The sequence below is a fragment of the Watersipora subatra genome, chromosome 1 (genome assembly GCF_963576615.1).
Source record: "Watersipora subatra chromosome 1, tzWatSuba1.1, whole genome shotgun sequence".
NCBI classification, from domain to species: Eukaryota; Metazoa; Bryozoa; class Gymnolaemata; order Cheilostomatida; family Watersiporidae; genus Watersipora; species Watersipora subatra.
Genome location: NC_088708.1, coordinates 39,379,929 through 39,404,086, shown reverse-complemented (window position 1 = coordinate 39,404,086; position 24,158 = coordinate 39,379,929). Strand labels below are relative to the sequence as shown.

At 36.6% G+C, this 24,158-nt stretch overlaps 3 protein-coding genes across 6 annotated transcripts in view; 1 reads left to right on the top strand and 2 right to left on the bottom strand.

Annotated features, from left to right (window-relative positions):
- Nucleotides 1-637: 637 nt before the first annotated feature.
- On the bottom strand, nucleotides 638-14,847 carry LOC137398392 (fibroblast growth factor receptor 2-like). 4 transcript variants are annotated; one of them, XM_068084501.1, is made up of 15 exons: nucleotides 14,706-14,847; nucleotides 14,067-14,244; nucleotides 12,319-12,508; nucleotides 12,056-12,091; nucleotides 9,944-10,101; nucleotides 9,550-9,734; nucleotides 8,742-8,907; nucleotides 8,323-8,643; nucleotides 7,782-7,957; nucleotides 7,381-7,553; nucleotides 5,830-5,951; nucleotides 5,339-5,646; nucleotides 4,630-4,823; nucleotides 2,441-2,681; nucleotides 638-1,332 (listed from the first exon to the last, which is right to left on the bottom strand). In XM_068084501.1, exons 2-15 carry the CDS (start codon nucleotides 14,164-14,166, stop codon nucleotides 1,171-1,173), a joined length of 2,532 nt encoding a protein of 843 aa, XP_067940602.1. In that variant the 5' UTR covers nucleotides 14,167-14,244; nucleotides 14,706-14,847; the 3' UTR covers nucleotides 638-1,170. The 4 variants fall into 4 exon arrangements, with proteins under 4 accessions (XP_067940602.1, XP_067940614.1, XP_067940608.1 ...); XM_068084513.1 differs by having other exon boundaries at nucleotides 12,319-12,487; XM_068084507.1 differs by having other exon boundaries at nucleotides 14,067-14,212; nucleotides 14,706-14,841.
- Nucleotides 14,848-20,466: 5,619 nt separating this feature from the next.
- LOC137387433 (guided entry of tail-anchored proteins factor 1-like) lies at nucleotides 20,467-21,012 on the bottom strand. The gene has a single exon (XM_068073861.1). The coding sequence runs from the start codon at nucleotides 21,010-21,012 to the stop codon at nucleotides 20,467-20,469; it is 546 nt and encodes a 181-aa protein (XP_067929962.1).
- Nucleotides 21,013-21,039: 27 nt separating this feature from the next.
- The window catches only part of LOC137398416 (cytosolic purine 5'-nucleotidase-like), a 52,964-nt gene continuing 49,845 nt past the window's right edge, over nucleotides 21,040-24,158 (top strand). The window contains exon 1 of the mRNA XM_068084525.1: nucleotides 21,040-21,057. The gene's annotated coding sequence lies outside the window, so the exon portion shown is untranslated. The remainder of the gene's footprint in view (nucleotides 21,058-24,158) is intronic.

Sequence of the window (24,158 nt, the reverse complement as noted above, 5' to 3'; positions counted from 1 at the left end):
GAGTTCAACTCTTGAGAAATAATTTTCATTGCTCATGAAGTCCTGTTTGAACAACTGATCTCTGTTCAAAGCAAGCTTTCTGGTAAATGATTTAGCCCCAATGAGCAGCGCTCTTGTCACATCATATTCAGACTGAGCAGAGGTGACTTCTCTGCTTGAGATACAAAGTGATAGCATATATCAATAGGATAAACCTGGTTAAATGCCAGCAAAAAATGATGAAATTTACAACATAGCATTTAATATTTTGATGAGTGCGTGGATCCCTTAGGAACCATTTGGCCTTTGATCCCTCCAAGCCTTAAAATCAAATTCAGGCTTGGAGTACATTTAGTTTTATATCAAACATAGCTTTAGATTACAATTAGCTTTAAATCGCAAATAGCCTTGAAATAAATATAATCTTACTTCGCATCTTGTTAGATTACATCTAAGATCGCATCTGGTCTTAGATCATATCTAGTCTTAGATCATATCTAGTCTTAGATCATATCTAGTCTTAGATCATATCTAGTCTTAGATCATATCTAGTCTTAGATCATAGCAACTAAGAGCTCTGCTAAAATAATGGAATAAATAAATAAAGCTCTCCTACTAATATCTTCATGTTCGTGTCAGAAGGAGAGTATTATTTCCATGTTACCTCACATCTATATTTAATCTATTATATTGATGCATGAGGAAATACAGTCTTAAAAATACAGGAAAAAGTTCAACTCGTTACAGAATATTTATAAAAAAAAACTATTTATGTACACTATATACAATGGCTAAAATATCAATTTACAAAAAATTATTATATTAATTATGCATTTATACTACAAAAGATGATTGCATTAAACGACTAGCCAGACTTGCTGCCAATTGTAAAAGTCCTTTAGGAAGCTGACTCCTGGCAGCATAGCAACAATGTAATATGTTTGTAGGCAGCACCAATGAGTATACACCATTATCAAATTGTATAAAAATAAAATACATTTCACTGAATCTATGAAAACCTGATATTATGAACTCCAACATCTCTCCTTAGGAAATGTCCATCAGCGGTGCCATGCATTTGACAATCGAAAGCAGTAGGTTTGTTATATATTGTATGTAGGTTGTGGCACAGGATCATAGTGTTTTAGAGACAAATAATTTCTTTGGAGAACTCTGTTTGTATACAGAAGGCTAAACCATGATCCCGGCTGGAAGCGTTGGCAACATCGGAGGCAATGGAGATAAAACCGGTGTAGTTGGCTCATCACAACTGAAACTTGTTGTGCTGGTGCGTGGAGAAGTTGTGCTCTCTCTAGGAGTTGTTACTGGTGACGGGTCAACATCTAGGATGTCCTAAAAAACCAAAATATTAAATATATGTTTTCAAAAGCCGTGTTGACATATATCTTTTACCAAACATAGAGGCAATCGGCATTGAAAAACTTCTTAGGTAAAATTTAATATCATAAAAACGCGAAAGGTTAACTTTGTATTATTGCAGGTGCGTATCTCATATGAGTTTTTGCGTTTTTAGCCAATCAGTAAATTTGGCACCAGACCTGTTACATTTCTAGAGAGCCCACTGATCAGTGAGCTATGCGAAATGATCATAGCTAGAATCCGTTATATTTAAGTTACACTAGCTCCCAATACGCAGTACAAACTGGCTATTTTCAACCTGGGTCATATGAGTCACACATGAAGATAGCGCGGGGGGGGGGGTGGACAAGAGGCGCCGAGCTTACAGCCTCAGAGCCAATAAGGCGTATTGTTCGCAGCCGAGTAAATAAGTAGTATAATAAAAGGTAATCTTATATAAAAACCTCATTTGACACGAGAAAAAGATTTATATCTGTCAGTCAACAGCTGAGTAAATGCGACTCGAGTGGACTACACAATATTCTACGATAATCAAACAAGGAGATAAAATGTAAACGTAAATAGAGTAGCTGGCGAACAGCAGCTAAAAATCCTGCCTGGCGCAGGCCGCCTTGACGCTCATTCCGAGCTGATAATACAACGCGCTTTCCGCTTGGCCTTTTCATCATAGCGGTGGAGACTAAGTGATGATTCGCATGCTCTGGTAATGATTAAACTCAATGATCTCTTCGTTATGGCTGTTTATTAACAATTAGAGGCTGTGTTTATTAAATAAGCCTGTTTATAAGTTGGAACACGCAGCAAGATGATCGTACCTGGCTGATTCAAAGGTAATGGCTTTTATGCAATTAACTGTTTTTGTTAATCGCACACTCCTAGTTTTGCAGACACCGATAAAAGCTTCCTGCAAACGGCTCGGCCTCTCAGCTGCTAAGACTGTCAGCGTTTCCCACAATGCATTAGAGTATTGAATCAACATAAATGCGGTTTAGCGTGACATAAGTGGTGCCTAGAATTGGAAAAGCAGTCTAGAAACAATAAGGGCAGACATTTACATGACTGTTAACAGTGGTTAACTCACATCTCCCGTCTTTTTGACTACTTCTCTAAGATCTTCAAAGATTTCTGCAAAGGTTGGTCTTTGAGCTGAGTGATACTGCCAGCATTGCCTCATGATTGCGTACATGTCCATCGTGCTATATGTTGGCCGGTCCATACGGTGGCCTTCTTGTAACACCTCAAAGAGTCTTTCGTGAGGCACAGTAGGATAAGGGTTGCCTCCTAGCGTGAATATTTCCCAAAGCAGAACTCCATATGACCAGCTACAATGTAAAATTTGTCTTTAAAATATTGCCTCTTTTCAATATATGATGTACTAGTTAAATGTCCTGCATAGCTCAGGTAATAAGAGTCGTTGCACAAAACATTTATTTTTATTTAACATATAACAACAGTTATCATTCTAATTTTCAAACCTCTCATCATCAGAAAAGTGTTCTGTATAGTTTCAATAAATTAACAGAAAAAATAAAACAACTGTAAAGGTTTTCAAGCTGTCAAACAACTGTAACTTTCGAACTTCATATCATGAAGAAAATGTCTTGTGCAGGTCAAATAAATTAAGAATCAAAGTAAAACAACTGTAAAAGTGCTTAAATGTAAAATAATTAGCAAATAATAGCTAAATTAAGTCTGTTTTGCTACGATTACAATAAAAGATGATTTGGTAATGATACAATTAATACGAACTGAAAAAAAAACAAAATAAAAATCCTGAATATGTTGAATTAATAATAAAAATTATTGCAGAGAAATGTAAATAAAAAAAAGGTTACTGTTCTATAAGAAGCTATTTATCAAAACTTTGAATACGGCCCATACTGGTTTCTCTCAATAATGATACCTCTCGATACTGGTACCTCTCGACACTGTTACCTCTCGATACCGTTACCTCTCGATACTGGTACCTCTCGATACTGGTACCGCTCGATACTGGTACCTCTCGATGTTGGTAGCCCTTGATACTGGTAGCCCTCGATACTGGTAGCTCTCGATACCGGTACAATTGTAAAAATGAGATATTGAACTAGCTTTGTCTAACCGAACTGTGAGAGAATGTAGAGGCTATTCCTACTCGAAATAGTACAATTGTTCGGGTGAAAGGTATTAGTTTTTATCGATTTAGCAGTTGAACCTTACGAAAAACCAGATATAGAAGTTCATGAAAACACGAAAAAGCATCGTGTTTCATAGAGTTCATAGAGTTTTAATTAATACGTCATTTAGCGCATGAAATTGGTAAAAGGGAGTATACAGTATATAGCAAGAGCTATGTATCGTAAGGGCAAAAGGGAGTATACAGTATATAGTAAGAGCTATGTATCGTAAGGGCAAAAGGGAGTATACAGTATATAGTAAGAGCTATGTATCGTAAGGGTAAAAGAGAGTATACATTACATAGCAAGAGCTATGTATCGTAAGGGCAAAAGGGAGTATACAGTATATAGCAAGAGCTATGTATCGTAAGGGTAAAAGAGAGTATACATTACATAGCAAGAGCTATGTATCGTAAGGGCAAAAGGGAGTATACAGTATATAGCAAGAGCTATGTATCGTAAGAGCCTTCGTAGACTCCTGGTAGGACTACAAGCCTGCGGTTGCATTCTTCGTGAGTTTAAATCCAGCAGGATGCGAGATTTTAATTCCAAGATTTGAATTTTTAATAGCTATAGCCAGACATACCGAAGAACATACAGACAGAAACACAAACTTTGAGATTTAAATATAATTATAGACTGATAGTATTGTTTCACACTCTTGCAAGCAATCATTCTTAATCACAATTCTTGACAAACATCATTTATTTACCAAGTTAAATTTAGTCACCGCTAAGTTCATTAAATACTGGGTTTTGATGAAAACTAAAATTTCTGCAATAAAAAAATAGAGTATCAAAGAAGATAAGCACAAGACCAGCATTGCCTCTGCCAGTTATTTATATAGAAGGAAGGAGTCTGGTGCTCATTTCAGTTACTGTATAGAATGGAGACTTAGTGCCGCTGGCCTCCTTGGCGCTGGCCTCCTTGGCGTGTTTATCTAACATTTCTCTCTATTGTCAATCTTCTATTCACATCCTTAACTCCATTGTTTATGAGCTGCGTTACAAAGTGCTCACAATCGTGTCGCAGTTAAATTCAAGTTCAGTACAACCAGGTGTGAGTATACAAAAATTTTCAAAGACAAAAAGACGGGTAATAGAATATTACTTACACATCACTCTTCGTTGTGTATTTCCTATCAATCAATGCTTCGGGTGCCATCCATTTTATCGGCAGCTTGCCTTCAGTAACTTTTTTATAATAATCAGACTGAACAAGGTTTCGGGACAGACCAAAGTCAGCAATCTTCATTTCGTAGTTGTCTCCAACTAAGACATTTCTAGCAGCCAAATCTCGGTGAAGACACTGAAATATGAAGCAGTCAAGCCCGGTTAAAGAGGCTTCTGCCAGCATTGAGCAGTCACAAACGACACCGTCAAAGCTTGATTGAATTTCAATGACCACAAAGTGATGAAGCTTGGCATACTTGATAGGGTTTTATGAGAACAACTGTTGAGCCATCAAGTGCCGATGTTGTTCTCAGCAGTTTTCAAGGAGTGCATTGTGATTTAATAATGGACCATCGCATATCAAAACAAGTGATAAAAAAGCTGTTTGGCCCCACAAAGTCACCACAACTCTCTTACCAGCGGCTCTGTTGAAATATTTATTTTTCCTGTGAATCATTTTGTGTGCTGCCACAATGCTGCTTCAAAAGTAAAATCATTCCTAGTTGAATCATAATCTAAGAAAACTGAGAAATCAAAAATGTCTTTGAATAAAGAGAAAAAGCTTCAGATTCAAGCAAACCATAATTTTTTTGTGTGAGTTGAGTGGCACAGAAGTAATTTTCCTATGAGATTTTGAGCAAATTTATCTACCTGTTGGCTGGCGAGGTAGTTCATTCCATCAGCTACCTGGTACGCAAAAGTAACAAGATGTCTTTGCGTCAACTGCAGATCATTATATTGCTGGTTATTGAGAATCCGGCTGCCATAGGAGTAAGCGGGTCGGTGGCTTCTCAAGAAATCTCTAAGATTGCCATGCTCAGCGTATTCAACAATGACATAGAGCGGGCCATCTCGAGTCATACAGCCAACGAGGTTTATGATATTCTTATGTAAACCGAACCTCTTCATTACTTCCAACTCCTGCACCAGATCTATCAGCTCCTTGTCCGTCGCATCAGCTACAAGGGTGCACAGGCTATCATTAGACCTTCAACCACACCAGGCGATAAAAGGAAGCCAAAATCTCTCACAGAGGGCAGTCTCAGCAATTAGTGAAGAGACAGCCAGCAGACAGTAGGAGGGTCAAATGACTCGCCAGGTCACTCATTTAGATAACAGCAATAGCATAGCTTTGTTCTTACCTTTGAGCATTTTGACAGCGATCGGTGTCACTAAGCTGCTATCTTCAGAGGCTGGCGGTTTCAGCTCAGCGTAGTACACGCATCCGAATGCTCCTTCACCCAGTAGGTGCATCATCTGTACCCTGTAAGAACAGCGTAATGTTTGTTAACACTGCTTTATTACCGGAATAAGGTTTTTTTAGCTGATATTTTCTTTGTCTGGCTGCAGCAATTGTGAAAAGTTTAAATACATGCGCCTGATTGTTGAGTTAACAGTCAGGTTGACAAATCTGTGCCATCCATTTACAAACATGATGTTTATTCAAGTATGGCTGACAATTGTTTCAGTTTTCAGCTATCTCACAACTTGAATGGTGAAATTGCTGGCTGATAGTCATTTAGCGGGTAGAAATGTATTAGTAAATAATTTAATGACAGCTAAAATACAAGACGTCTATTTAGGTGTGTATGTGTGTTACAATAAGATGTCTGTTTAGGTATGTATGTGTGTTACAATAAGATGTCTATTTAGGTATGTATGTGTGTTACAATAAGATGTCTATTTAGGTATGTATGTGTGTTACAATAAGATGTCTATTTAGGTATGTATGTGTGTTACAATAAGATGTCTATTTAGGTATGTATGTGTGTTACAATAAGATGTCTATTTAGGTATGTATGTGTGTTACAATAAGATGTCTATTTAGGTATGTATGTGTGTTACAATAAGATGTCTATTTAGGTATGTATGTGTGTTACAATAAGATGTCTATTTAGGTATGTATGTGTGTTACAATAAGATGTCTATTTAGGTATGTATGTGTGTTACAATAAGATGTCTATTTAGGTATGTATGTGTGTTACAATAAGATGTCTATTTAGGAATGTATGTGTGTTACAATAAGATGTCTATTTAGGTATGTATGTGTGTTACAATAAGATGTCTATTTAAGTATGTATGTGTGTTACAAATAGTCATCTTCATCACCTCACTCACTCTCCTCAGAAGAAAGGAATATGAATAAATAAAAGCTTGCCACGTTATTAAGATGTGTTTTTTCCTATAAGGCAGCCAAATACCTGATGCTTGTAATAGAATCCAACCTTGTTTAATATAATGAGTGCAGCATAGAGTATTAAGTGCACTGAATTGCTGCCGGTGGTAAATGGTGCAGGCTAGATCGATGCTGCTGCCATATGAAAGTACCTAATTGACCAATCATGGTGTGTCTATATCAATAATACTAATTGTAAACAGGAGGATGTGGCAAGGCAAGGAGCATCCTCAATAACCAGTTAATAACTAGGAACCTGCAAATGTGACTTCAATCAGAACTAGCGTCTTAAGTGAACACTCTTCTCCTTAATTTGCGGGTGGTTTATCAGGCACCCGCTTCACAGGCCATTTACAGAGACATGCTTTAGGCAAAGGTGAAAGAGTGTACGTGTGTCATACACTAATAACCTGTAATCTGAATTGGGATGCAAAAGCAGATTCGGTGTTTATAGCCTTTCTGTTAAGAAAATGAAAATTTCAACTGACTCAATTGCTACAAATAAACTAAGCTATACCTGTTGCGAGGTCGGATCTCCCACTTTTCATCCAATGGAAATTCATAGTCAGAGTAAGAGCAAATCTCGGAGGACAATCGATTTCGACCGCCTTGTATTTGGACCATCGGAGGCATAAGGGGCTCAACTAGGTCAGATGAGGAATCTTTCATAAAGTCATGATATGTTTCCGTCTAAAGAAGACAAAACAATGCTCAAGAATTGAATAAGGTGTGTAACACCTGCACGGAGCAATTTAATAAGAGTGTCTGAAATGCTCATTAATCCGGTAATCAATATATAATAATCTCTATCAAACAGTTTAAGACTCTTTTACAAAGACAAGGCATCAAACTCCCGCCTTTTATCTCCTCAAATTTACATGGTTTAGATGATAAGAGAATATTGGTGGCAAGTCATACCGGCGCTAATAAAATGATTCTCTTTTTAGCGTGCTTTACAGGTTTCCTTTTCTTTAGCCAAATGATGACGCCGCTGACGACAAATGTCACAAAGACTGTAGCAACAATGGCGGCTATAATCACGTACAGTCCACCGTCTGTCGGCGTCTCAACTTCATGTTGCTGCTCACCAGAGTCTAAAATGTTCATATATTTGCTACCGACTTCGTGGATCTAGTGACATGTGTCATGGATCAACAGGCATCATAGCTTTCATAAAGTTGACCTAACTTTGGCAAATGACGGTGTTTAAATGATTATGATGAAATCATAAATACTTCAACCTTAATTTATCTAAATAGGTAGAGCGGCTGTTTCACAAAGTTATAACAAAAACAAGGAAGAACTCGGGCAAAACAAATGAAAAGATAAAAAGATTCATAAAGCAAACGACAATAACATAGACTAAATGAATCATAAATATGAAAGGAAGTGTGACATCCTTTTCAGGTGATCCAAGTTTATACTAGCAATGCGAAAAGAAGGCTGATATGAAATTTACCTGAATTTTTATATCTCTCAGTAACTGTTAAGTTGAAGACCCGGTAATCTCGACTTTTCATGTTGGTCACAAAACAAACGTACTCTCCTTCATCCGCCTCTGTTACATTTATTAATTCTAAGGTGGAGCCAGGCTTCCAGTCAGTTAGATTCAACGCATTGTTGACGTCCACGCCTTGGTACCGTCCCCAAATATAGTATACCAGTCGGTTTTGTTCTTCTGGTTTGAGAATACGGCAGTCGTAAGTGTAGTTCTCTCCCTTGTAGGCGACAAGTGGTTTGAGATTATCATTTATAATTGTAGGTGGTATCACACCATCTTCTGTTGAAATGAAAATGTAAAAGGTTTTTAAAAATGTAACAAAAATCATAGCTTGTGGTTCAATGTGTCTGTTTAGAGAAATATAAATTCCTTAGTACCTTTTACATCCAAGTAAAAGGATTTGGTGAAGTTGGTTTGGGTTCCATTGCTCAGAGTTTGGACAAACAAGCAGCTAAATGTCTTTTGCTGCTCGCTAAGCTGCGCATCCTTCCATGTTAGAGTTGTGCGTCTTTCATCACTCCTTGAGGGAAACTTTATTCTCATCTATATGAAAATTGATAGAATTCACATTTAATCTAATTAATAAAACTACTATAATTGTCGGCAAAACAGAGATCATCGTGAAAGCATTAAACAATTTTTTTATAGCTTTAGCTCTATCATATAAGTCGACTCTTGTCCGATATCACCTAAATTATATCGCAAATGGAATATTTTATGGCCAACCTGTACATAGTGATTCTCTATTATTCGTATTACCTCTACCATATTTAACTACTATCAATTACACGAGTAGCTGTTTGAAATACTCAATGACTAAAGAATAAATAAAAATACTTTTTGAAAATTTGATTTTTTAAAAGATTCACATGAATATACTAAGTATTTCCACTAGCAGCTATGTTCCCATTCACATATTTTTTCTGGTTTTTAGATTTTACCAATAACCAAAATCTATTGGAGGGTAAAGAAGTAAAAGGTATCATTGGTCATAAACGCATTGGTATCCAACACCTACATCGCTGTCTAAAGCAATCATTCAGTTTTGATGACCCCATCATGGATATATATGTTTAAACAGCCAACCAAAATGCCTGTGATTACATGAGAAATACAATCAAAACTTGAGACCATTACTAGCAGATAGTTATAGCTATCTATGACAATGCATGCATAGAAGCTCACCTTTTCCCTGTCATAAGTGCTTGGTGAATTTGGAAAGTTCTGCGGAACATCATCAACTGACCAGTAAGCTTTTATTTCTGGTTCTCCGTAAACTTCACAACGGAAAGTAAACTCCTCCCCGACTAGCACAGTGATTGTTTGTTGATCATCCAGCTGTGATTCACTTTCCACCCACCTTAGAGCACCTGCAGCAAAGGTCAGTGTTTTTACAGCCCAGACCTTTGTTTTTTATTGTTGATATATCAACATACATTTCACTTTGCCTCTTAATTACTTTGTAGAAAAAGATTGACAGACTCTTACTTTTACACATCATCCATAGAAATATGCATAGATGTAATCATTTACTGAACAAATTAATGCAAGCCCAACCATAGAATTCGACACAACTTACCAACTTTGCTAAAGACATCCGGAGGAGTATCTTCTACATCCACCATAATTGTTTTTTCTTGAATAAGTCCATCGGCACCGGATAGTTCACACGTGTAGCGCCCTTCTGCTGCCTTTTTTACATTCTTCACTTTTAACCCAGCTTTCACTACCTGGTACCTAAAAGAGAGAGCAGCAGACTTAAGGCGTGGTCACACGAGCACCGAACCGAAGTAGGATCGGTTCGGAGGCTGGTTCGGTTCGTGGCACATGTCACACGGCCACCGAAGTAACTTTGCTTCCTAGATACCATACGTATAGAGACATGACACGGTTTCATTAGTAGTTGTTATGTATTTGAGTTAAATATTTCTATTGTAAACAAAAAAACTTTGAGGAACAATTATAAATTATAATTACACAGCAGATTTATCAGAAGATTGTTCGGCTGCTCAAAATAAATCACTCGATACAAATATTTTGCTAACCCTTCCCATCAACATAATTATATTTTTTTTATTAACATATGAATGTTTTTCTATGCTGAGTACATAACAAACAAAAACAGTCTTTATCATAGTACTGTGGTTTTACATAAATAAATCAGTCAACGATAGTTCATCAGGATGAATATGACACATTACTTATATTCTACACGAAAGAAAATCACAACCATTCCCCTACATTTATGCAAAACTTAAGTGCAACATCTTACATTTATGCAACCCAATCACAAGTCCGGGTGAACCTTGTCGTAAATTGCTTCATGTTGTTTATTAAACGAAATAAAAGTATCGTCCCATTTCTTTTTTAACTTTACTCACACGCACGTAAGAAGAAATGTGACGCGTGCTCGCTAGAATTCTAGAATTTTAACCAGCCAATAAGAGCAAGGGTTCGGCACGAAATTTCGAGCAGTACCGAAATAGTTCGTTTTGGCCAGAAATGTCCTCAGCCGAACTTTTTAGAGCTGAAAACGACGTCGTTTTGCGTCATTTAGTTCGGTTCGGTGCCCGTGTGACCACGGCTTTACAATATATTTTACTAGGCTTTGTCACAATATCACTCATTGATAACCTGAAGAAAAACTGAGCTAGTTTAGGTTCCAACACGTAGCTAATCAAATAGTAGACGCCTCAACCTTTTCGTGCTCTAAGCCAATCTCATATCCATAGGAGCCTTGCAATCTTTATCTGTGCACTTCAATCTAATTTACGACTTTTTGGCTCCCACAACATTGTACAGCGTACCACATTGTTACTACTACTAGCAGAGACATACTGTACAGTGTACCACATTGTTACTACTACTAGCAGAGACATACTGTACAGCATACCACATTGTTACTACTACTAGCAGAGACATACTGTACAGCGTACCACATTGTTACCACTACTAGCAGAGACATACTGTACAGTGTACCACATTGTTACTACTACTAGCAGAGACATACTGTACAGTGTACCACATTGTTACTACTACTAGCAGAGACATACTGTACAGCGTACCGCATTGTTACTACTACTAGCAGAGACATACTGTACAGTGTACCACATTGTTACTACTACTAGCAGAGACATACTGTACAGTGTACCACATTGTTACTACTACTAGAAGAGACATACTGTTCAGTGTACCACATTGTTACTACTACTAGCAAAGACATACTGTACAATGTACCACATTGTTACCACTGCTAGCAGGCTAGAAGGAAATGGTATGAGAGACTTGTTGAAGCAGTGAAATTGAAGACAAAAGTACTGTGAAAGAAAAGTTATATTTAAGCACACACCAAGGCGTTTAGAGCCACTCCTAAGCTTTTAGATAGCATTGGTGCCCAGAGGGTAAGATATGTTTTCCTTTTCCTCACCAATAACAGGAGTCTAAAGCCTGGTACGCATTTTTCCCTGAAACGGTCTGCTCATTGGTTGTCTTTTTGGCATTTTCAATAAATTGCATATGTGAATGGAATATCGATGCATACTTTTAAATAAACCTGCAATGAAATTTACCCAATGAAATATTTTTGTATAAAAAATGTAGAAGGAAAAAAATGTAGTCGTACCAGACTTTAATAAAGAAGCCTATCAGAGAAATGAGAAAAAAGACTTGAGCCAAGCTACTCCAACCTTACCTTTGATCATGCAGCCAGTAGTGGCCGTTGCTAAAGCTGCAGACGAAACAGATAGCGAGTGGACAATCAACAAACAAGCTTCCAACACAAACTCATGCATAACAAGAAGCTAAGGCTAAGACAGACACGAACATACAGGAAAGATGGATTATAACCAATTTCATCATTCATAGCGACAACAGCAACTGCATTCTGTATGAATGGCGCATGCTAGCGTACAAATATACAGAGCATATAGTTTGGGAAAAGTGTGAGACACTTACGAGGCATTTCTTGAATCAATTCTAAGCCCGTCCTTAAACCAATGCAAGAAAGCCTCTCCACGATTTGACACTTCGCAAGGTAGTAGTCCCAAATCTTCACCTTCCATAAGACTGATTAGTTCAAAACTGTTGCCTCTGATTCGTGGCCCATTCGGAGGTCGAGATTCACCTGAAGGTAACAGGTCAGAGCCTAAAACGATTAATCTCACTGAGATAATGTAAAAATAAAAAGCCAAAAATAAGAATTTAAATAGGAGTTCGATTTCGTTCGACTGAAGCCCGAGGTATCAGCTGCAGTGCATGACTAGGGGGAGAAAGCAGTGGAATCAACACTCTTGGCTTATATCGCCATCAGTGATAAGACTGCTAAGGTTTGTTCAGACAATACTCGCGTTTACACAGCGTCTTTAATATTGCCCGCGATGACAAAGCTTAGGAAGATCACACAGACTCCATAACTTACTAACAAACGAGAAACTTTCTAGTAGTTCTGCACTAGTAAGTCCACCATTACTGAAAAAAAGTATGTGATAACCAAATGTTTCACAGAGGTTTTTTTGGGTAATGTAACATTGTGTAGCTCAAATATCTGGCTTTCGTCAGACCATGACACAATACCGTTTTCTTTGCAAACATTTCACAGAGATAGGAAAACATAAGTGTTGAAGTCTATGACAGCCAATTATGTCAGCTGACACGGTAAACTCTACCTGCCAAAAAAAGGTATTGCAGAATACCAATCTAGTGCCGCTACTGAGTGAATGCAATGGATTTAGAACCTTAAAAGCAAAGAGCTGTAGATGTCATTTTAATAATTAAACGTAAACAATTGTTTTTATTCTGTGTTTGCAGTTTGCACCGCATGCCAGCATTGGCTTTTTCGTAGTATTCGGTCTGACAATAGCGATTGTGCTGGTGCGTGACTCAGTCATCTCTTGTATACAGTTACAGTTCATAGCTCTTGCATTCATTAGGGAATCGTGTGCTTTGTCAATCACAAAAACTAAAACCTTAAACAAAGTGCAACATTATTGTGTTCTTAAGTTGTCTTTTGTGAAAGCGTTTTAGTTTGAATGAAAGCAAGCTGTATCACCTAGAATACGGCAACCATGAATTGATTTTAGCAAAGTCGTAGATAATAAAGCTCCATCAAGGCAGTTTCAAATTCTACGGCGACTTGACAAAACGCTGTTATTATAGGATATTCTACAGGCTAATTAACTTTAGGTGTCGTGTTCCGAGAGACAGGCAAGGTTTGACACTCGAGTTAATAATAACAGGCCTTATTAAACAGTTGTATAATTTAACATCTTCAGCACTGACCTCACACGCAACTTTCAAACAATTATGCTAATCACAAGCTGTAAGAGTCAACAAGAGCATGAATGATTTCCTTTATCATAGTCTGCAGACTGCAGAAGTCTTTTCCACATTCAGTCTGTCTTCCTCTTTGTAAAATGCCAAATAATATTAAAAAACTCCTACTGCTACAAATCAGAAAATACAAGCAAGCATATTTTCAGTGAAGAGCTTCTACAACTTCAAAAGTATTACTCTTGATCGAGTTTTGTCTCTCCTAAACACTATTATTGTTATTATTGTTATTATTGTTATTATTATAATTGCTCAGAAGCACCGCAAAAATACAGATAATCAACTCGGGAAAAACAAGCACTTTTAATGGTTTATTCTGTCAAAAAAAATGTTCAATTTCCATCGAGTTGTTTAGCGTATAATAGTTGAAATACCTAAAGGAGACGTGTTGAGTTGTCGAACATTTCGATGCAGCAAAGGATGAGCAGCAGTAAGAGAGATATATAGTAGTGTGAAAACACTTAACACATCCATCTTGGTGATCGCTTGTCTCAAATCATAGCCTTCTTTTTGAGCGAATCTATTCGGTTGTAAGAGACAACTGTGTATGCTCTGCAATTAGAAATTAGCAAATTGGTTGCAAATAAAAAGCATTCGAGTGTCAAAAAAGATAGATTTGTTTTAAAAATAGATTCTAGATATTACAAAATTCATTAATTTTATATTGTTACTGATTTAATAAAAAGTTAATTCATATCATTCAATAAAACTGTTTGAAGATACAAAATACAGCATTACAAGACAGCATTTTGTCATAAAGCATCGCCTGCAGTTCACTTTCCATCTATAGTTTCAATGTATAAACAATTATTTGAATATACTTCCAAGGAGCTACATAGTTTTTGAGGACGTGTTGCATGCAGGTTGATGAAAACTTGGTCAATTTGTAACTCTGAAGTTGAGGGTGTGTATAACAGAATTTGTTAGTTTGCATCTCAATGTAACTTTTCCTTAGGGTTCAAGAGTATTAAAAACATCAAGTAATTTTATCAGCACGCGCGTTGCATACTTACTTGGAAGAACGAAGATAGTGATTTATGGAGAGAAGAGAAATATTCCAATATGACTAATTATGTCAGTGACAGCGGTTATCAGTCAGCAGAATCAACAAGTGTTTACCTTGTGGAGCTATGATCAAGTGTAGGCACTGTGTTCCATCCGTGTGTAAGCTCGCTTGAACAGTTCTGATATCACTAATACACTACTAGACAAGGCTCCGCCCACAGCCACCAGTGAAGTAAGACAATTACTAACTCATTTGATACACTATAGGTTTGATGCATAAGTTAGGTACATGTACTGTAGTTAATATAACTGTAGCTACAAAAATTAGAATACTTCAAATGATGTACTATAGCACTTAATATCTAAGACAATAACACTTCCTTTCATACAAATACCCTTTTTAAGATTTCACCACTACTTGCTGAAATGTGGAAATAATGAGTTGACTACCAGAGCTATGGAGTTGACTACCAGAGCTATGGAGTTGACTACCAGAGCTATAGAGTTGACTACCAGAGCTATGGAGTTGACTACCAGAGCTATGGAGTTGACTACCAGAGTTATGGAGTTGACTGCCAGAGCTATGGAGTTGACTACCAGAGAGCTATGGAGTTGACTATCAGAGCTATAGAGTTGGCTATCAGAGCTATGGAGTTGACTATCAGAGTTATGGAGTTGACTACCATAGTTCACTAGTCAGGACTCATGTTAAATGAGAGATGACTACGAAAAACATTAAAAGCTGTAAAAACTGTCAGAAACATATTTTCATGTGTTCAACTTCTCCTGTTAAAATGGGAGAATACGTATGCTACTATACACACTTATCAAGCATAGATTTGCTAACATCCTCAAATGACCACATCAAGCTAAGCCAAATATCAACTCGCAAAAGCATTTGGCACTCTGGCATATTTTCTATGAATTTTACTTTAAGAAGAACAGCATACAGATATATATATATATATATATATATATATATATATATATATATAACAGATATTACACAGTGGCCAGTTTTAAAATTTAATTCTCAGTCTTTGCTGAAAAGAGTATATTGTCGATCCAGCTTGTAAACCTGTAATGAGAAGGTAAAAAGTGCTTGCCACTCATTAACTGAATCATTTGAATGGTAATTTTTATTGGTTGTACTTAGCAATTTGTATATTGGTTGTACCTAGCAAGTTGTATATTTGTTGTACTTAACAAGCTGTATATTTGTTGCACCTAGCAAGCTGTATACTTGTTGCACCTAGCAAGCTGTATATTTGTTGCACCTAGCAAATTGTATATTGGTTGTACTTAGCAAGTTGTATATTTGTTGTACCTAGCAAGCTGTATATTTGTTGTACCCAGCAAGCTGTATATTGGTTGTACCTAGCAACCTGTATATTTGTTGTACCTAGCAACCGGTATACTTGTTGCACCTAGCAAGCTGTATATTTGTTACACCTAGCAAGCTGTATATTTGTTGTACTTAGCAAGCTGTATATTGGTTGTACCTAGGAAGTTGTATATTTGTTGTACCTAGCAAATTGTATATTGGTTGTACCCAACAAGTTGTATATTGGTTGTACCTAGCAAGCTGTATATTGGTTGTACGTAGCAAGCTGTATATTGATTGTACCTAGCAAGCTGTATATTGGTTGTACCTAGGAAGTTGTATATTTGTTGTACCTAGCAAATTGTATATTGGTTGTACCCAACAAGTTGTATATTGGTTGTACCTAGCAAGCTGTATATTGGTTGTACCCAGCAAGCTGTATATTGGTTGTGCCTAGCAAGTTGCATATTTGTTTTACCTAGCAAGCTGTATATTGGTTGTACCTAGCAAGCTGTATATTGGTTGTACCTAGCAAGCTATATATTTGTTGTACCTAGCAAGCTGTATATTGGTTGTACCCAGCAAGCTGTATATTTGTTGTGCCTAGCAAGTTGCATATTTGTTTTACCTAGCAAGCTGTATATTGGTTGTACCTAGCAAGCTGTATATTGGTTGTACCTAGCAAGCTATATATTTGTTGTACCTAGCAAGCTGTATATTGGTTGTACTTAGCAAGCTGTATATTGATTGTACCTAGCAAGCTGTATATTGGTTGTACCTAGGAAGTTGTATATTTGTTGTACCTAGCAAATTGTATATTGGTTGTACCCAACAAGTTGTATATTGGTTGTACCTAGCAAGCTGTATATTGGTTGTACCCAGCAAGCTGTATATTGGTTGTGCCTAGCAAGTTGCATATTTGTTTTACCTAGCAAGCTGTATATTGGTTGTACCTAGCAAGCTGTATATTGGTTGTACCTAGCAAGCTGTATATTTGTTGTACCTAGCAAGCTGTATATTGGTTGTACTTAGCAAGCTGTATATTGATTGTACCTAGCAAGCTGTATATTGGTTGTACCTAGGAAGTTGTATATTTGTTGTACCTAGCAAGTTGTATATTGGTTGTACCCAGCAAGCTGTATAATGGTTGTACCTAGCAAGCTGTATATTGGTTGTACCCAGCAAGCTGTATATTGGTTGTGCCTAGCAAGTTGTATATTTGTTGTACCTAGCAAGCTGTATATTGGTTGTACCTAGCAAGCTGTATATTGGTTGTACCTAGCAAGCTATATATTTGTTGTACCTAGCAAGCTGTATATTGGTTGTACCCAGCAAGCTGTATATTTGTTGTACCTAGCAAGTTGTATATTTGTTGTACCTAGTAAGCTGTATATAGGTTGCACTTAGCAAGCTGTATATTGGTTGTACCTAGCAAGCTGTATATAAGGTTGTACTTACCAAGCTGTATATTGGTTGTACCTAGTAAGCTGTATATAGGTTGTACTTACCAAGCTGTATATTGGTTGTACCTAGCAAGCTGTATATTGGTTGTACCTAGTAAGCTGTATATAGGTTGTACTTACCAAGCTGTATTTCAATTATGATTGTTGCTGAGCTTATCAACACACCTATGACATAGAACCAGCAGGACAAATGCACTACACAGAGACACATGAGTAAAGCAGCTTTCATTGGCCAACTTACAGCTGGATTAAAGAGTTCTATCTCTACATTTGAAGGAAAATTGTTTGACATCCTTTTTAAGATGCTTTAAAATCTAAATACAAATTAATGACCAGATTAGCATATATTGTTAATTTAAGGCTGCTTTTGATAGGTTTGCTTACTTTCCGCTAACTAACCTAGCATGGATCATGATAGTGTTTACTTTTAATTTTTTGAAGTTATTCATTTGACTAGATCAATTATGTAAATTATTAGCAAATTTGGAGGTTTTGGCTAAGTTGGTTACAGCGACGAGGGAGGCAACCCTCAATCAGACTTCACATTCTCACAAACGGTGCAACTGGAATTAACTCAACTAGACCGTAACTTAAGATCAAAGAACTTTTTATATCACAGTAAGTTTCAATTGTTTAACCATAATAGATTTTAATTTTATTTGTAATTTGTAGATATGTGCCCTAGGGCATTGAACCTGGGCCTAGGGGGAAAAAAACATGACATGGTGCACAATACCTAGTATTTTTTTAATATAATACATAATTAAAGCAATCACTTGATTACATTTTTGCTTTAAAGTTTTTTGTATAAATTGATTTGTTATCTATTGGTTTCAGTAACTAGCCAGTTCATGTTTTAACTTTTTCCTTATATTTTAGTATGCGTAAAAAGGATCGCTAGCATTCTATGCGTAACTCCCCCCTAGTATTCTATTTATTATCGACACATTTATAAGTTAATTTGTTACAACGGCTAGTTGCTCCAAGGGTTAGTTGTCCCAAAGGCTAGTTGTTACAAGGGCTAGTTATTACAACGGCTAGTTGCTCCAAGGGTTAGTTGTCCCAAAGGCTAGTTGTTACAAGGGCTAGTTATTACAAGGGCTAGTTGTTACAAGGGCTAGTTGTTACAAGGGCTACTTGTTACTATGGTTAGTTGTTACAAAAGTTAGTTGCCGTAGGTTAATAACTAATGATGATAACGTGACCACACTAATTCGGATTGAGCTGTCAGAGATGTTCAATCACTTTATGTGGAGTTGTGTTACTAGACACATCTATTTCATAACTCCAAATTTAGTTTTTGATTTCTGTCCAAACTGGCAGTATGTATTTACACAAAAATCTTTTTATAGAACACCTGCAAAAAGAATGAATGTTTATTTTCATAACTATAAAGAGAAGAATGCTAGCTTTTAAAAAAGTCATATCATATATGTATTTATGCCAAATATTAAAAATGGTACACGTGAAACCTGACTAACATCTCAAGCTGTCCTATACTTCTTTTGTACTGCAATGTACATGTATATTAAGCAGTAAAGTATAATTATGTTACATTTTATTGATCAGCTTTAGCACCAAGACAAGCAGTTAAAAATGTAACTACCTTTGCTTAATGGGACGAGCTATAAACTATTAAGAATGAGAAGTAGAGCTTGTAAAACACAAGTTTCAACGATTGTTAAAATATGTAAAAAGTTAGTCATCCGATATACACAGCGATTGTTAGATTGCGCGACAGTCTGGCTCATAAAATATAAATAAATTGTAGTTATATGATTAGTAAGTTAAATTTAATAAAACAAAAAGGATAAAGGCATAAAGAGACAGTTTTAACTTCACTCATTGAATCATCTATAGAAAAAAAATCAATTCATCTTAATAATTTTCAATTCGCGGAGTCTGCAATTTCAAAACATACTAATTGTTAAGTCCACTCATTTCTTATTGCCAGTTATTAACCCTTTCAAATTGTTCTGTTTGCTAACCCAGGTGAAGCTTGTGGATCCTGCAATCATTAACCATTGGCTGCCAACAAACAAACTTTGCTGTTTGATAATACTATGTATTTTGGAATAATATTATCGCTCAAGCCTGCAGCTATTTGGATATTTACAGCATTACGGTTTTGTACTTGATCCGTATCATGACACATACATCTCTGCAATTGCACACCCGATTGTGTTGTAAGCTTGCCTGGCTTTTTTAAGTTGGTAAATACAGGTTCCTACATGCAATCAGATTTTAATAAACTTCAGGTACAGAAGTACTATATTTAGCCATGCATTGATGGAATGCTGTCTGTGGTGGAGCTTGTCTTATCACGTACAGTTAGGAATTTAATGATTCTGGCATGCCTATAAATATGGCCAATTTGCTACTGTTTCAGGCATCAAGCAACACATCACACAGCGAATATTTTTTTAATGCAAGAGACCCCTTTTCTATTTTTAATAAACTTTCGAAATGCACCTACATGATAAATTTTAGACAAACTTTTATTGACTTTATCAGCAGTAATACAGTTTACGGTCTTCATGGTCAAATCTTGATAGTCATTGTAAAATAGCTAATAACCATTCAAGGTCAAACTTCATTATTTTCCATATGGGATTATTACAAGTTGAATCAACTAAAGTCAACTACTAGAATAGTATATTTTTCAAGACTCAAAATGAACTGCTGAGAAAAATATCAGATGAATTGTGGAATGAAACCGACATTTGCTCTTGCCTTTAAAGTACCGCCCTGGTACATAAATGACCGAATTATAGCAGTTATCAGATATTTTATTGTGACGCAGCAACAGAGAAGGTCTGTACACCAAACGGCTGGTTACCAAATGATCTAAAAACAATAGGCAAACCAAAAGAATGCACTACAAACACTGGCTAATCAAATGTAGTATGACAAGTAAAATACGCTTTCTAATTTGTCATATAGCCTAAACTGCAGATGACAAAAAATCTTAGACTTGTTTTCCTATTCGACAGGCTCATGCAGAAGTGCCTGTTTAGACTTGTCAGAGGTGACAAAATTTAATAGCTGATTGACAACCCTATTGCAGACAAACAATGCGACAGGCATACCAACAGCCCCTGGCATACCTATAGGAAATGACAGAATGTAGCCTACGATGTAGACTATGGAGTTGTCAAGATATGTACTGATATCAAAGAATAAAACTGGCTCCTTTCTGTATACTAGTAAAACCACAGCTGAGATAACATAGAGTCCAATCTTAGCGTAATAATACGCCTTCCAACGGATCCATATCTGAGTCTGCTGAATAGTTTTTAGAGCTGCTGTTTTAGAGTTGATCTTTCTGTTTAACTTGGCATGTTTGGCGAATTCATCAACCATACTGATCTCGGCCTGCTGATCTTTTAGATCCTTAATCTCATTCATGAGGTCTTCAGCTTCTCGAGCTCTTCCTTTAAGATGCATCCATAGATGTACGCATATGGAGGGAAGAAACCTCGCGCACAGTGGTAAGGTGAGGCAGAGAATGAGCAGCCATGTCCACATCATCTGATCTGTAGTAAAGTGTGCACTTTCACAGGATTGACACAGGTCAGAAATTTCTCAGTGATTTTGATCAGACCCAGGCTAAACTACCCTATGTCCCTGCATATAAATCTATCTCGCATATAAGCCGACCTTAGAAAAATAGCTTTGAAATCAGGCAATTTATAAGAAATCACTTATAAGCCGATCCTATATATTGTAACACCGCCATACCTACCTATCAAAGCAAAAAAGGTTGCAGAAATGAAGCAGCTTTTGCAGGCTTAGTACAAAGTGTTTCCGATTGGTGATTAGTTGTATAATTAGCCTATCGTGTCACCGCTTAATCGAAAGGAAACAATCCGTTTGCATTGAGCCAGTGAAAAACATGTTTGCATCTCACGCTGAGTTAAGTTTCGCTTTGCAAAAACACGTTTTATAGCATACATTCTTTTTTGCGACAAACAGACACATTATAGCTACATAGGTTTAACAAATTGTAGATCAATAGAATTCCAATGATTATCTATTGGGCTATGGTAGTAGTGATGGTGAGTATTTATGTTTAACAGTAATAATAATGCCGTAAGCTATAGTAGTTGTGGTATCTCGTGTGACTCGAAACACGAGTTACCACTATTTGTCGAAACCTGTCAACCACGATAGTACAAAGAGAACAAAAAACGTCCAAACACATTTGTGGCCTTTTTATGGCATCAGATGATGTAAAACTTTTTTGCTAATTAATTTGGTCAAATGTTATGACAACTTATATGCATCAATGTCAAATATTTGGTCATACCAAATATTTAATTGTCTTGGTAAAAAAGCTAATGGTAGTGAAAGAGTTAATGGTAGTGATAAGCATTATTGTTGTTTTTATTTTATTAAAGGTTTACTTGCAACAAAATTCACATTACAGGTATTTGGTATCAAAAGGTTCACTGTCTTGTCACTGTCACTGGCTCTGCTGTAGGTGCAAAATATGTGAAAATGTGATTACAAGCTCTTAAAAGCTCAAAAACGAACAGTTAATCGCAGCCATCACAAAAACGCCGTAGTTTGGAATTTCTTTATTTGGCTGACGTACTTTAACATTTTGGTTATCATTTTGACATGTGATGTTATCTCGTGAAATTAAAGACCAATAAAAGGCTCGATATAAAACGTCTCGTAGCACTAGTTTATGACAAACACTTCGGGTTCTACCGGTGAGCCCTTATAACAAATTTTTACGGAATTTGTGAAAATATTTCGATGAATGAGGTTGCATGAATGTGTAAACAAAAGCCATCGTGTTCATCTACGTCCCATTTGAGCCATTTTGGAAACGGATTCCAATCTGCGACGTTTTTGAGATGACAGCGATAAACTGTTTGTTTTTGAGCTTTTAAGAGCTTGTAAACACATTTCCACCTACTTTGCACCTACAACACAGCAGAGTAAGACATGATGAATCTGTTGATACCAAACAGCTGTAATGTGAACTTTGTTGCAAGTCAACCTTTAATAAAGTTGAGTTAATGAAAGTTCGAGTTGGAGTTGTTGAAATTAAGTTAGCATAATGGCATTTTGTTTGCTTTGAATCAAAGTTACGTGTGTACAAGCAGGATCCCTTAGTTTGGCAAACTTTTTTGGTATTATAGAATTTGCTTATATGCGGGGATATACAAAACTCAAGACAGTACTACCTGCTGACACTACTACCTGCTGACACTACTACCTGCTGACAGTACTACCTGCTGACAGTACTACCTGCTGACACTACTACCTGCTGACACTACTACCTGCTGACAGTACTACCTGCTGACAGTACTACCTGCTGACAGTACTACCTGCTGAGATACAAGAATTTTAAGTTTATTGATGTGTAGTTGAATAACATTTTGCTTGTTTGTATTTTACTACATTGTCAAGACTAAAGAGCTTTCATAGCTTTCGAGAATGCAATTATCCAGCATCAGGCCTTAAATAAATCAACTCTATTAGCAAAAACTTTAATAAAATAAGGAAATTTTACAAGCTGCATTTTCTAAATTTGTTTAAAATTCGGAGTAGAGCAAGTTAGGGTTAGAGTAAGTTAGATTAGATTAAGCTGCATAACTTTATCACCACCTCCAACCTACTCATCCCAAGCCAACATTTCGATTCGCGTTTCTCTCAGGCGCAGTATCAATATAAACCTCATTGATTGTTGTTTTATTGATTTAATTTTATACATATAATTCTGCCTTTTATATTTGATCTTGAACAACATTTCGCATAATACAAAAATGATTTTAATGCGATGTGTAATTACTGGCAGTACTTATTAGGAAATTATTGTAGGCTTTTAACCTGTAGAATCGAATTAAACGGATTACAATGTATTTTTACAGGAATACTAGCCGAATGTCTGGCATTGCACGGGTATTAAAACAGCTTATAAACAGTGGCACGTAACGTAGTTGCCTGCCACTTGCCATTAGCCTGGCATGTTGCCAATGGCTAGTTTGAGTCGTGAGAACAAGCTTTAGTTATGTTCTGTAACGCAAAGTGCTATGCGTATTTTAACCCTAATAATGACTCAAATTGCCCGAGGAATCTATCCATCTCGCGTAGCTTAAGTGGTTAGGTGATTGCCTGGTGGTCGGGAGGTTCCGAGATCAAATACTCTGCAATACGGAGTTCTCATTGCTAAATACCCATCACTATAGCTAGACAGATCGAATGTGAGACGATAAACTGAGACATATATATATAGATTTGCCCCAACATATAATACCTTAACATACATAATGGATCATGAAGTGAATTAACTTTGACTGTAGTAGGAAATAGTGAAAAAAGTATCTTTTTATATTTCCTGACATATCTTCTACCTTCCAAGAGATTGCAACATATTTCAAAGGCTTCTCAGTGAAATAGCTTTGTTTACATACAACATCCCTGTTGATAGTTTTGCTATTATAATAATGACATACTAAAGAGTAATCAAACATTTTTGACTGCATTCTTCTACATGCACAGACACGATAACGTAGAGCTAGTTAAGATAATAGCATTACCAAATTTAATAACAAACTTAGTTTTAATGCTATGACTGGTATGACGTAGTTGGCAAGTAGTGGTTCATTTTACACTTTAGCCTTCCCTCCGTTGGGCTGCTTTGGCTGAATTCTACAGCA